Here is a 14,684-nt window from a genome sequence, read left to right on the forward strand (position 1 = left end):
ATATTTCACTCTATACTTATTACACTTTCATGATACTGATCCCTTTCGCATTGGACTACTCAAAATTGATGATAACAATATATAATCAAAGACAAAAAAAAAAATAATGAAAAATATTCAAATTCGTGAATATATCCAATTTCGAGAGATCTAAATAACGAAATGAATGAAGTATTTATCGCGTTTCGCAATGAGTTTATTTAGATATAAAAATGAAGAACGAAAGAAACATAACAAATGCTTTCACATTTATTCGCATGTAGAATATCCCATATAATCGTCATCAGTATAGTTCTATAATAAGATTATGGTATTCACATAAATGAACTTTACGTTGAATTTTAATTCAATGTGCGAAATGTTCTTCACGAAGAAAATGAAAGATAAATTATTTATTCTATTATACAATTTAATAATTAATAATTGATTAATTATTAATAATGATAATATAGAATCAAAAAAAAAAAAATTGCAAGAAGTCGTATCACTTTCAAAATAATCAAAATAACTCATATGAATATCTATCATGTTTTGCGTATAAATTTACTTAGAAATAATAAAAGAGAACGAAAGAAAAATACAAAAAAAAAAAAAAAAAGAAAAAAACAATTTCAGATCAGCATAATAGAATAAACACTAGAATCGTTCTCAAAATGATTGTATAATAGAATTAACGTGTTCGCATAAACGAACTTTACACGTTCGTTCGAATCAAGAATGAAATAAACGGCAAAATTCAAATGTATACGGATTGAATGAATCCTTCTCCAACTAATCGTTCAAACAATGCCAAAGGAAATATTGAAAATTCTCTATGTTTCCGGTATTAATGATTGGAACTTCGAGACTCGTCAAATAAACTCTAAATCATTCACTTCGAGTACAAAGTGATTTTCACGAAAACGATATTGTTTTCTATACATACATACATATATACATACATACATATATACATATGTACAATATAAAAGATGTTCAAATATGATATGGGATCAAAATTATACTGCTTATTACTGAGGTCAAATGGATGAAAATAATTCCTATAAAGTTATGTCCTATAAAAAAAAAATGCTTTATTGAAAAGATATATGCTTTTAAAAATTTTTATATGACATATTTCCATTATTAAATGAATTAATGATTGCCAAACTTTTTCTATTGTTTTTTTTTTTTTTTTTTTTCTTATACTTATTATAATTCTCAATAATAGTTATTATTTACATGAGTTGATTTATAAAAATACGATAAAATAAAAGAAGATGAACTATAGGAATGTTAATACGAATGCGATTTTTATGGTAACAAGGGAAAAAAAAATTATTTTACGTTATACTAATTTATTGACATTGTTAGGAGCTTAATGACAATGGTACTTTAACTAATGAATTACCATAAAATTCGATATACGTGAGATAGAGAGAAACAAAAAGAAAAAATGCAGAGAAAGATACGATATATATGCGTGAGAGAGAGAGAGGGAGAGAGAGAGAGAGAGAGAGATTAAATCTATTTGCCTTTACGTAACCAAAATGCGATTTTATGGAATTTATATTAACGTTTGCGATTTGATAAGATTTTAAAACACGTTCGATATTAATTAAAAAGTGTATCGTTTGTAATTACAAAAGAGAATTCGTGATTTCTTTTATAATCGAGAGGATTCTTCCTGTCGACATTGTACATATATATATATATATATATATATATATATATATATATATATTTTAGTTATGTGTATAGGTATACGTATATATGTATGTATGTATCTCACACATTCTATCGTGCTTTTAATTCCAACCACGGAAAATATTCCACGTTTATTCGTGCCAACTTGCTTTACCTTTCTTTTTTTCTTTTTTTTCTTTTTTTTGTTTTCTATTTTAAGCAGAAAAACGTGCGTACTCTTCGACGTCATTTATTTCGCACATATTGAACGGCTAACATTGCACGATCGATTAAATAATAATATTAATATAATTCATTTGTATATATTGTATATATGTATATATTTATTTTTTTTTTTTTCTTATTTTTGTATGACTAATAAAAAAGATGGAAAAACTTTGGAGCAATATGTTAAAGAATTAATTTCTACGATAAAAATAATCAAATACGATATTAATCGATTGATTTCTAATACTTCCCTTTAAACATTATTAAATAATTAATAACAAAAGTTTCGTACAATCGTGTTATTCCAATTGACATTCAATTACAATTAATTCCTTTAATAATAATTTTCTTTCTTTTGCAAAGAAAAAAAAAAAACAAAAAAAACGCATAAGAATTTGAAGTCAAAAATACGAAGAAACTTTTAAAAAATAATAACCGTATATATCCGTTCAAGCTTTCTCAATTCTTTACGATTTGGAAAAAGCGTGGTTAAAAAGAAAAAAAAGAAAAAAAAAAGAAAAGAAGAAAGAGAGAGAGAGAGAGAGAGAGAAAGGGAAGGAGAAAGAGAACGTAGCCGCGATCTTCGTAATTTCCCTCGACCGCGGAATCTCAATTTTCCTAGCGCCGTTCAGCAACGAACAAGTGAACAAGTATAAAACGTGCGTTATCAACGAAACGTATTAGACAGTACACACGTACTTCCGGGACAGGCATAAATGTGAGCAACCGAGCTTTGCATAGAAATGAGTTTCGGGATTAAAACTGGTAACCCGCGAGCGGCGTTACACTCTATATATAAAGACGTACATACATACCTTTAGAATGAAAGGGAAGTGACTCCTCTTTCTCTCTCTCTCTCTCTCTCTCTCTCTCTCTCTCTCTCTCTCTCTCTCTTTCTATTTCTCTCTAGCTTTCTCTCTCTCTCTTTCTCTTTTTCTTTCTCTCTCTATTTGTCTCTCTCTATCTTTCTCTCTTTCTCGACTTAATCGTCCTTCCTAAACCTGTGAAAACTTTTGGGATGCATTTGAAAGGGTTGAAAGATCTAGCAAAGATTCTTGCAATGGGTTCCAAAGGAACAGTAAGATGTGGTAAAGAACAGAAAGAGATAATTTCCCGGTTGAATAAACGTTAACTATGATTTAATTTACATGCTCGCTTTGAATCATTTTCAACTGTCTCTAATATCAAAGAGAAATGGGTAGAAGATATATATATATATCTTCTTTATATATATAATATATATTTATCCATATATATATAGATATATTATATCTGTATATATATATTATCTATATATATATATCTCTCTTTATATATATATATATATATATATATATATATATATATATATATATGGAAAGAGAGAGAGTGAGAGAGAGAAAGAGAGAGAGGAGGGAAGAGGGAGGATAAAACGAACGAAAAGAGGATTGGCTATCGTTGGAAACTTTCGATCTACTTGGATGATCTTTCGAAAATCGTTTCAATTCATTTCTTCGTGAATCTAATCATCTGATAATAATATAATTTTTTTATCTTTTGTTTCTAGAAAGTTAATAAAGTAATCGAGGAATTGGCTATTTTAACGGAAAAAAAAAAGTAAAAAATAACGAGAAAAAAGAAAAATATCATCGATCTTTTAAAAATATTTCTCTATTTCTATCTTTTTTATTTTTCTTCGATAATATTATCAAAGTGCAATTACAACGCTACGAATAATTGAAAAGAAGAAGATATTACGAAGTGAAAAGTGAAGTGTAAAGATAAATTAATCGATTATGTATTCTACATCTGGAAAATTGATAAAATTTGATTTTTCAGAAAAAAATATATATATACTTTTTTTTAAGAATATTATCAGAAAATTTTATTAAAAATTTGAAAAATTTGTTAAAATTACTTACAATTTGAAAGACTGTTTGAAATCGATCCTGTCAAGTACAATATTACATGTATCCTTGAACTTTAGACGGTATTTTCTCAAAAATTATGTTTTACAAATCGATCTCAATAATATTTCGATATTTGAATGAAATTCGACGGGATTATTTCTTTATGTCGTTGATTAGTCTTGAAAAACGAATGTAAATTCTTTTCAGTGAATTTCATTCTTTTCTTTTTTTTTCTTTTCATCAAATATTTAATAGAAATTTCCAATCGAAAATCAAACGGTAAATTCAATCATTTATATTTGTTTAAGAAATGAAAATATTACAAAATGCACTTTACGAATAACCCATTTTGATCTGTTTTTTTTTCCTTTTTTTTTTTAAATCTACTTTCAGGCGCTTTTTATTTTCCTTTTTTTTTCAATTTTGATAACACTCTGAAGAGATATTTTTGATACCATCAAAATAATCGAAACTACTCTAATAAGACATCGATAAGTCCTAACAGAAATAAAAAATAGTTTTAATTTTTTTTGTTGAAAAATATTCGTCGAAGTACGCGCTATCACACATGTTTAGATAATTTTTTATTAATAAAATAAATGACTAATGTTAAAAAGAAAATTATAAAAATTGTCCTACATTTGAATATTCCAGATATTTGTAACTCTTTAAACGATTAGATCAATAAACTGACTTTATTGTATGTATGTGTATACATATATATATATATATATATATATATATATATATCCCAGAAATTAGATTTAATGTAAGTATAATACCTATATTATATTCATGGTAAAAGTTTTTCAAGAAAAATATTGCTAATGTATTCTATGTTTAAGAATGAGAAAATATATAACATTATGCTATAGTACGTGGTTACCGTTCTGTTTCCGAGATTCTTCACTTTACAGATCAATTCAATGGTTTTCCCGACTAAGCCGGTCATATTTGATGGCACCGAAGTATCGAAGTATGGTCCTTTCTCCGGTGACGGCCATTCTTGAAAAATGTCCGCTTTTAAACGTCGTATACCATGTGCTGTGCTATCTGAAACGATATATTTAAATTAAAATGATAATAAGTGATGAATCAATTCAATCAGTAAGCTTTGTGTGTATGTACATTTGTATGTATGTATGTATGTATGTATATATGTATGTATGTATGTATGTATGTATGTATGTATGTACGAATATAAAAATGATTATTACGATTGATTTATAATGATCACTGATTATGACTTTAAAAATATTTAAATCTACATCGCTTTATATGTGTATGTATGTGTGTGTGTGTGTGTGTGTGTGTATTCAAATTTAAAAATAATTATTACGATAATTATTACTATTATTTAAAACTTAAATTAACATAACATAATTTCTGAAAAAATTTCTTGTTATATAGACGACAAGAAAATAGACAATAATTATACAGGGTGATCTTTCTTTATTAATTAAAAACAATATAATTGCTTCGTGACAAAAAGTACATAATAAATTTTCGATAATAAAGAAAGGAAAGAAAAAAGAAAGCGAAAAAAAGAATGAAATCTCTAACGAAGCTCCATATTGCTGTTACATTAAAAATCCGAACAATATTTGTCTAAAACGTTTTCCGATAAAACGAGCTGTGAATTTTGTGCGCCAGTAAAAAAAAAAAAAGAAAAAGAAAAAAAAAAAGAGAAAGAAAATTTTTCATCGATGAAAATCGAGGCACTACCTGTTTAACTCCTTTAAGTCGTTTATTAGTAACAAAAGAAAATGCAAAAAGGCTGACGTCTTATAACTTTTAATACTCTACATATTTATAATGATTCGAAGGAAGAGAAAAAAATGTTTGCACCGAGGTGTTCCCTCGTAAGCAAGCTTACTGGGATTAAACGAAATTAAAAAATTTTTAATTGGCTAAAGAGAAAAAAAAAATTGTATTTTCTCTCTCTCTCTCTCTCTCTCTCTCTCTCTCTTTCTTTCTTTCTTTCTCTTTCTCTCTCTTTCTCTCGTGTTTTCTAATTGGTCCTTCGTAACTACCCAACAGAATGAAATTTTTATCGACCATATTACAACACGATTAAACTCGGAACTACTTTTCAGTTTCCCTGTGAATAATAATTTATTCTCCCATTTACATTTTGTATAGCGAAACTCCGACAACGAAATTACTCACATGATAACGCGTATAATAATGATTAATATTAATAATCGTAATAATAATAATAATAATAATTATTATTATTATTATTATTATTATTATTATTATTATTATTATTACTACTAACGAAGAATTTACATGAGCTATGAATATAATTTCCTAATTCTACGAATAGCTGTGGTACGTACGAAGAACGAAAAATACAAAAACATAAAGCGAGAGAAAGTACAATGAATTTATATTAGACGTTTAAACGTATGAAATATTTAAAACATATATTATACGTGTTGTATAATTCAATATTCTCGTATAATCTACACGTTTGTATGTATCCATAAAAAAAGTTTAACTATAAAAAAAGTTTATGTAAAATTATCCGTACGAAATAATTATATAAAGGTTCTTTCAATTAAATTCGTAGTACTGATCAATTCTTTGAACAATACTTCGTAAATATTTAAATTAATATAGTGACTAATTTCTGTATTTAATATAAACTAGTTTCATCGGAAACTCGTGATTTTCATTGTAATCGATTAACGTCGAATAAGTAAATCATCATGAAAGTTTAACATAAAAATGGAAAGAAAGATCTATGGTTCGTTTGAAAAATAATAAAATTTGAAAAGGAACAGATATGTAGTAAATTTATGCTGGACATTTAAATGTATGAAATATTTAAAATATATATCATATATTCGTACGATTCAATATCCGCACGTTTATACGTATCTAAAAAGAAATATTTAATCATAGAAAAAAAATGTATATAAAATTTTTTGTAAAAAATAATCACGCAAAATTTCTCTCAAACAAATTTGTAATAATGATCAATTCATTGAACTATGCTTTGTAAATATTTGAAACAACAAAGTGATAAATTATTCCCATGGGAAATTCGTAATTTGAACAGCAATAGACAAACATAGAATATGTAAACCATTAACGTTTCGCATGCAAATAGAAACAAAATCTATGGTTCGTTTGAAATAATATATTTCATGTGTTTGTATAATCAAATATTTTCATACAATCTACATATTCATACAGGATCTTCGCAAGATTTCGTATAATTTTTTATTAAAAAATATTTTGCGCAAATTTTTTCTTATTTCTAAATATATCATTTCGATTATTAATAATTTATGTTCAACAATTAAATGTATGAAATACATAAGGATATAGAATATCATACATAAGCGCGTATAATTTAATATTTTCATACAATTCACAAATTTATATTCCAACGTAGAAAAAGTTTATATAATATTAATTGTAATAAATAATTATAGAAATCTTTTTCACGATTATATTTATAATACAGATCAATTCTTCGAACAATGATTATAAATATTTGAAATAATACAAAAGTGAATTATTTTCATGAAAAAGTCGTGATTTGAATAGCAATCGATAAACATCGAATACGTAAGCCACTTATATGTCTACAATGCAAATATATATACTAACAGATAAGATCTATGGTTCGTTGAAAAATTAAAATAACTCGAAACAAACAAAAATAGAATAAATTTTTCTTCGACATTTAAATTTTCCAAATTTTTTTCAACTTACACGTGCATATATTATCGAACGAACTAAAATCTCTACGCGCACATTGAAATATTAAAGATTCAATAAAACCAATCCCGAGTGTCTGGCATCCATGTTTAAAAAAAAAAAAGAAAGAAAAAGAAAAAAAAATTCTTCCTACAAATCAACAAATTTATGGGAATACATAGAAAAAATTTCCGCGAAATTTTCTTTAATAAATAATTAAAGGAAATTTTTATTCTCAATTAAATTCATAATACAGATAAATTCTTTGAACAATGGTTATGAATATATGAAATAACATAAGGGCAAACTATTTTCATGGGAAATTCGTGATTTGAATAGCAATCGACAAACATCGAATACGTAAGCCACTAACGTCTTCTATGCAAATAGATACAAGTGCGAGAGTAACGTTGGAACGGGTCCTTTGTGGACAAGAGTAGGTACCTACGACTATGTAGTATAGTACTATCTCTCTATTTCTAGCAACACCCTCCGCGTGCATACGTTTCTATATAGTTCTACCACTGTCATCTTTCGTAGTACGTAAATACATATATATTATATATATATATATATATATATATATATATACACGTATATATATATATATATGTATGTATATATTTACGTGTATCACCATTACGAACACAATTGCACATAACTACAAGCGTAGGAATGAAACGAGATTCTATTGGCGCAGTGCAGTGCCATCCTGTGGATTTGCGCTGTCTATTTCAACCCTTTACTTTGAAAATTCACCCCTGTTCTCTCTCTCTCTCTCTCTCTCTCTCTCTCTCTTTCTCTTTATCTTTGTTTCTTTATCTCTATCTCTCTCTTTCCGTTTATTACATCAGATTTATTAATTACTTTTAATCTTTCTCTTAACGTTAAGATTTTTTATTATCTATATATTTATTTAATATCTGTTTATCTATAAATTATATATAATTAATATTTATTTATTCAGAGAATTCTCTTTTGAAAATTTGACGACTGATATTATATAATAAATAACACTAATCGCGTATTAGATATTTTCTATACTTATATTATTTTTAACGCAATCGTTTTAATTATTTTTTAAACTATAATATTATTTTACGCTTAATTAAATTTCACTCCCTATATTCCATCCAATGTAATTTTGTTTCTTCTTTCTTTCTTACTTTTTTTTTTCGTTTTTTGTTTTATTAAAACACCTTTAAAATGAATTTTAAAAAAGTTAATATCTTGTTTCAATTAATACATTCCATTATTAATAATCAATAAAAGATTTAGATTACTTATTAGATAACTTATTATAAATTACAAATTTTTAATCTACAAAATTTGAGATTGAAACTTGAAAGCTTATAATGAAGTGATTAATTTGATTTTTTTTTCTTTTTTGTTATCTTTTTTGTTCGTTAGTCACACAACACCTTCAAGCACTTTCTATGATAAAACTCGTTCTCTCTCTCTCTCTCTCTCTCTCTCTCTCTCTCTCTATCTCTCATTCTTTCTTTTTTCTTTTTTTCGTTCGTATGTACATTTATTTATCTCCTTCTCCTGTATCTCGCTTCGAACATCAAAACGGATATTTATGCATTCGCGCGTGAAGCTGACCGTCACGTATCGCGATTGAAAATTAGCAAAGCGAATTATCGTAAGTGTGCGAGCCCGAACTGCCGACGAGAGGCACGTACTGCGTACGAATGGTTGAGCTTCAACCGTAGTTACCAATTTACAATGGTAAATCTTCACTCGTGCGTCCAACTGTTCAGAATCCTTCTCTACTATGACATTTAAGTTTGTAATAGTGTTTAGTGGTATTAGTAGTATTAGTACTTGTATAATAGTAATAGTAATAATAGTAATAATAGTAATAATAGAGATATATATGAATGACCAACGAGTGATTTTAAAAGGTTTAATTATATATAAATTTTTAACAAAAATATTTTATTAATATTTAAAAAAACTCATTTATTCGTTTATTTATTTATTTTTATTATTTTTCTAACGTTTAACCGATGATCGTTCGATCGATTTAAAAATTTAACACTTTCATATCTCTTTTGTCTTTAATGTTTATTATTAATTAATTGATTAATGATAATGGTATTATGTAAAATAAATGGTCACTATATATATATACATCTATATATGTATATATATATATATATATATATATATATATATATGAATATTTTGATCAATATAAATAATTAAGCGTCAATTTTGCGTCTAAAATTGTTATATTAACTTGTGTTACGTAGTAGTCGTTATTATTATATAAATACTGACAATTTATTTAAATTACAAAATCTCAAGTAAGGCGAACCGTATACAAAAAAATGAAATACATATTTTATGATGTATTTATGTAAAAGAACGTTATTAGCAAAATTAATTGAATTTAAATATATGAAACAATACTTGGCTAAAAGTTTCTGTCGGTGAATAAATGAAATTAAATAAAACGAATATCTATCCAGATTATTAGATGAATATGTATCTACGTTGTCAGATAAAAAAAAAAAAAAAAAAGAAAAAATATCACTTACACGTGCATATATTATCGAACGAACTAAATTCTACGCGCACATTGAAATATTAATAATTCAATAAAACCAATCCCGAGTGTCTGTCATCCATGTTCAAAAAAAGAAAAAAAAAAAAATAAGAAAAGACAAAAAAACAATAATAATAATTTTTCAAAAGTTTTGTTCGAACGAACCGAACGATCTAACATTTTAAATAGCAAGACTGAAATATGCCCTTGTTAATTACACTTTTGAAATTCAACGATACTTTTTACGAGTATGGGCCAAACAGTTAGGCCGAAGAAATTGAGAACAATCTATATCAAAGGGTCGAAAGAATAAGGTAGGATAGAAGAGGAAACCACCGAAAAGGAGAGAGAGAAAGAGAGAGAGGGAGAGGGAGTTGCAAGAAAAGGGCTTTTACTACGTACACCCTTTTTAAGTATTTTACCGTAATAAACCTTCTCAAACTAGGTTGGCTATGTAGATACTACACAGAGACTCGCAAATTAACCCTTACCAAAGCGTTACCAAATAATGCTGGGTTTTAGCAAGCAGTTAAATTACCCACATCCCCCTTTTCATTGTGTTGAACTAGACAACGCGCACAACAACGCGAACGTTCGAAGAAGCAGCTCATTTTCTCTTGTGCTAAGCATCATTCCCACAATAGGTATCGTCATAATTATCATCTTAACTATTTATCAATCGATAAAAGATCATCGAGAATTCGTTCACCCAAAATTCACACTTTATACCGTTAATTATATCGAATAATGGAGACTCGATTGGGTCGGGGTTGCAAAAAAAAAAAAGGAAAAGAAAAGGAACAAAAAGAGATTTATACAATTTCTTTCTTTTTCTTCTACTTCTTCTTCTTTATTGTTTGTTTTTTTTTCTTGTTTATACTTCTGTTCTCGTCGAGATACAGTATCGAGAAAATAATTAGAATTATTTTCGTGAATCTCGTCCAATCAGGAGGACTAGGATTTTTTTTTTTTTTTCTTTTTATTCCATTTGTCTCTTTCGCACGTTCATATCATTTTACTTATATATATGTATGTTTGTATGTATGTATGTATATATGTATGTATGTATGTATCTATATACGTATTAGATGCTAATTGCTCTCGTACAATTATAACACGTCGCAGAACTTTCTATAATATCATGCCTCTCGCTTGCTTACACTAGCAATCTTTCTCTCTTTCTCTCTTTCCCACTCTCTCTCTCTCTCTTTCTCTCTCTCTCTCTCTCTCTCTCTCTCTCTCTGATCCCTTTTCTTTGTCTATATCTCTTGCTTGCTTATTCATTCAATCAGAACGTAATAATATAGGAATAGTTTTTGAAAATATTAAAATAGAATCACCTAATATAATATTTATCTCAATTCTTTTGTAGTAGCTACGATTGTTTTAAACGAAAAAGAAAAAAAAAAAAAAAAAAAAATAATAATAATAATAATAATAATAATAATAATAATAAGAATCATACCAAGAATAGAAAAAGATCCTGGAATTATATCTAAAATATATAAATTCATTTTCGTAAAAGTTTCTTATTTTATTCGACGAACGAACCTAAAGGGTATCTAAACATTAACGAAAGAGAGAGAAAGAGAGAGAGAGAGAGAAAAAGAGAGGGCAGATATCTCGAACTCGTGCTTTCACAAACGTAATTTTAGTATTGATTGAAACGCCGTTCAAAATCCATTTAACCTCTGGTAGAGACAACGTGACGTATCGAATATAGCTCTTCCATTAAATTTTCAACGCGTAACGCGTAACGTTAGTTGGACCGCAAGTATGTGTGTGATATTTGTGTGTACGTATATGGGTATGTGTATGTATGTGAGTATGTGTGTGTGGTGTATGTATATGTGTGTGTGAGTATTGCCCGTGGTTAAATGAATTTTCACGCTAACACGTTTCTCCGTGCTAACCGTCGTTGATTCCCCCCCCCCCTCTCTCTCTCTCTATGTATACATATATATACATACATATATATATTATCCACCTTCTCCCGTCAATCTTTCCCTGTCCCTTCCTCGTTTTATACACCTACCATCGAACTAACACACACCCCTAATCTCGTATAGCCTACTCACCTTTATACTCTACGAGACCCGTTATTTCGAACGAATACAATAAAATTAGCATACTTATAAATGTCTGAAGCTTTTTGGATGGTCTCTTTTTCTTTCTCTCTCTCTCTCTCTCTCTCTCTCTCTCTCTCTCTCTCTCTCTGTGTCTCTCTCTTTCTCTCTTTCACTCTCTCTTTCTTTCTTTTAAGAAATATATAATTCAGTAGGCCCTGGGGTAATAACGTTTAGGGAATAGAACGATATAGAACAATATCTTAAAACGATTTTAAAAAGAACAAATCAAGTGTATCCAACCGTAAGAATTTGACCTCTTATCTATTCACATATTGTACATGCATACGAATATACTTAAATATATATATATATATATATATATATATATATATATATATCTATATATATATATATACTTACGTACGTACGTACATTATTTCTAACTTAATCTAACGTGAAAGATTGAAAATTGGAGATTGAAAATTGTTTTTTAAAATCCTTTTATTTTCTACATTGAAATGTTACAATCAAAGAATCACTGTTCATAGTTGTAAATAAAATTGTATACACGTTATATATTATTCTATTCTCTTTATTTTTGTTTTTATTTTAGTATTGTCCTTCTTTTTGTTTTCCCTTCGTCTCGAAACATTTTTATTTGTTTTTTTTTCTCATTATTTATTAATTCATTTTCATTAAAAGCATTCATACATATATACATGCATATATACATATATACATACATACATACATATATACATACGTAAGTACATACATCATTTTTAAATTAATCTAATTTGAAAAATTGAAGAGATTTAAAAATCCCTATGCATCAAAAAATCACTTTTTATATTCGCAGATAAAATTTTAAACACCAATATACGATACTTTTTATGTTAATCTTTTTTTTTTCTATTTAAGAATTGTCTTTCTTTATATATTACTTTCGTTTCGAAACATTTCTTTTCCTTTTTCTTATTTTTTATTTTTCTTTAATTCATCGATTAATTTTCATTAAAACCATCGAGCCAATTCAATAACATTATCGACAACAGAGTGATAGAAAAAAAAAAGAGAAAAAAAGAAAAACCATTATAAATAAATCAAACAACGTTTCGAATTAATTATCGATAAAACAATAAATAGCAATAAAACACATTCATATTTGCTATTATTTGTTTATTCGTTCGTTCGTAAAATTTTTCTCAAATATAATTCCACTACTTTAAATACAATTAATCTACTTTTTTGTTTCATGTTGCGTGAAACGTCGGTGAAAATTTCACGCGTCCCCTTTTCCTTTTCTCATATTCTTCCCGAGCAAAGGAAATCACCTCACTGGGATTAAGGGTGGGGGGAGGGTAGAAAGGACGGGAGGAAAGGTTTGGGGGGTAAGGGTGAGCTGGTGGAAGTGAAGGTGAAGATAAAAGTGGTGACGAAAAGAGACCAAGGAAAGGGAGAGGGTAGGAGGTAGTGTAAACGGGGTGGTGAAATTCTTCTCGCAAAAGAAAAAGCAAGGAGAAAGAAAGAAAGAGAGAGAGAGAGAGAGAGAGAGAGAGAGAGAGAGAGAGAAAGAAAGAGATCTTCTCTCTTCGTTTTATCTTGGCTTCATAGACGAAGAAAGTAGACAGTAGACGACGCGTTCGGAGTTTCGTGAAAAGGGAGGCTGCTGTTCCTTCTTCGGTTTCTTCAAAGAGAACGAGAGAGTTCCACTGCAGTGAAACTGGAAAGATCGAGAACGCTCGTACTCGACGGAATAATATTCGCCTCCCTTGTTCAAACATCGAGAATGCATCGCTGCGAGGCGAATGAAGGAGAAAAATTACTGTGTACGGGAAAGGAAAAGGAAAATTGGACCTCGGAAAGAGTGAGAGTGAGAGAGAGAGAGAGAGAGAGAGAGAGAGAGAAAGAAAGAGAGAGAAAGAAGAAACGAGGGAGCCATACATACGCTAAGAAAAATCTTGGAGAAGTGAAAATAGCTGGTAGAAATTCCAGGAAAAACGTTTTCGAGTCGTGCCTTTCGTGATTTCCGAGCTTACCAGCGAGAACGAATGAAGAAAGTAGAAAAAGACAAAGAAGGGAAAGGAAAGGAGAGGAATGGAAAGGAAAGAAAGGAGAAAAAAAAGAGGAAGAAGAAGAAGAAGAAGAAAAAAAGAGAGAGAGAGAGAGAGAGAGAGAGAGAGAGAATTCTCGTTCCCACGAGAAAATATCGTTAAGCCACCACTTGCGAGAACTCACGTAAGATTTCACGTAGAATTTTCTAACTCGTGAGTATCTTCTCTTTTGAAGATCCCGTTTGAGAATCGTTAAGTACCAAAAGCTGAAATGTCCTTCGACGAGAAAAATGGGAGGAAGGACGAGAATTGGCTCGTGGTGGGTTTTTTTCTTTTTCTCCCCACGCGCGCTAGTAACGCGCTCGTAATTTTCTTTTCTCTCGTTTGTTTTTTCTTCTCTCTTTTCTTTTTCATTTTTTTTTCTTCTTCTCCTTTTTTTTCTTTCTTTCCTTTTTTTTTCTCTCTTTCCTTTTTTTTTTCTTTCTTTCTTTTTCATTACGATAGACTCGAC

At 28.5% G+C, this 14,684-nt stretch overlaps 1 protein-coding gene across 5 annotated transcripts in view; it reads right to left on the bottom strand.

The window, feature by feature from the left end:
- Positions 1-14,684, bottom strand: part of LOC124431923 (zwei Ig domain protein zig-8-like) — a 186,959-nt gene that overhangs the window by 52,470 nt on the left and 119,805 nt on the right. For all 5 annotated transcript variants that reach the window (XM_046980359.1, XM_046980355.1, XM_046980357.1 and 2 more), the window contains one exon: positions 4,669-4,835. In XM_046980359.1, the coding sequence (XP_046836315.1) occupies positions 4,669-4,835 (167 nt within the window). The remainder of the gene's footprint in view (positions 1-4,668; positions 4,836-14,684) is intronic.

This window comes from Vespa crabro, chromosome 22 (genome assembly GCF_910589235.1).
Source record: "Vespa crabro chromosome 22, iyVesCrab1.2, whole genome shotgun sequence".
NCBI classification, from domain to species: Eukaryota; Metazoa; Arthropoda; class Insecta; order Hymenoptera; family Vespidae; genus Vespa; species Vespa crabro.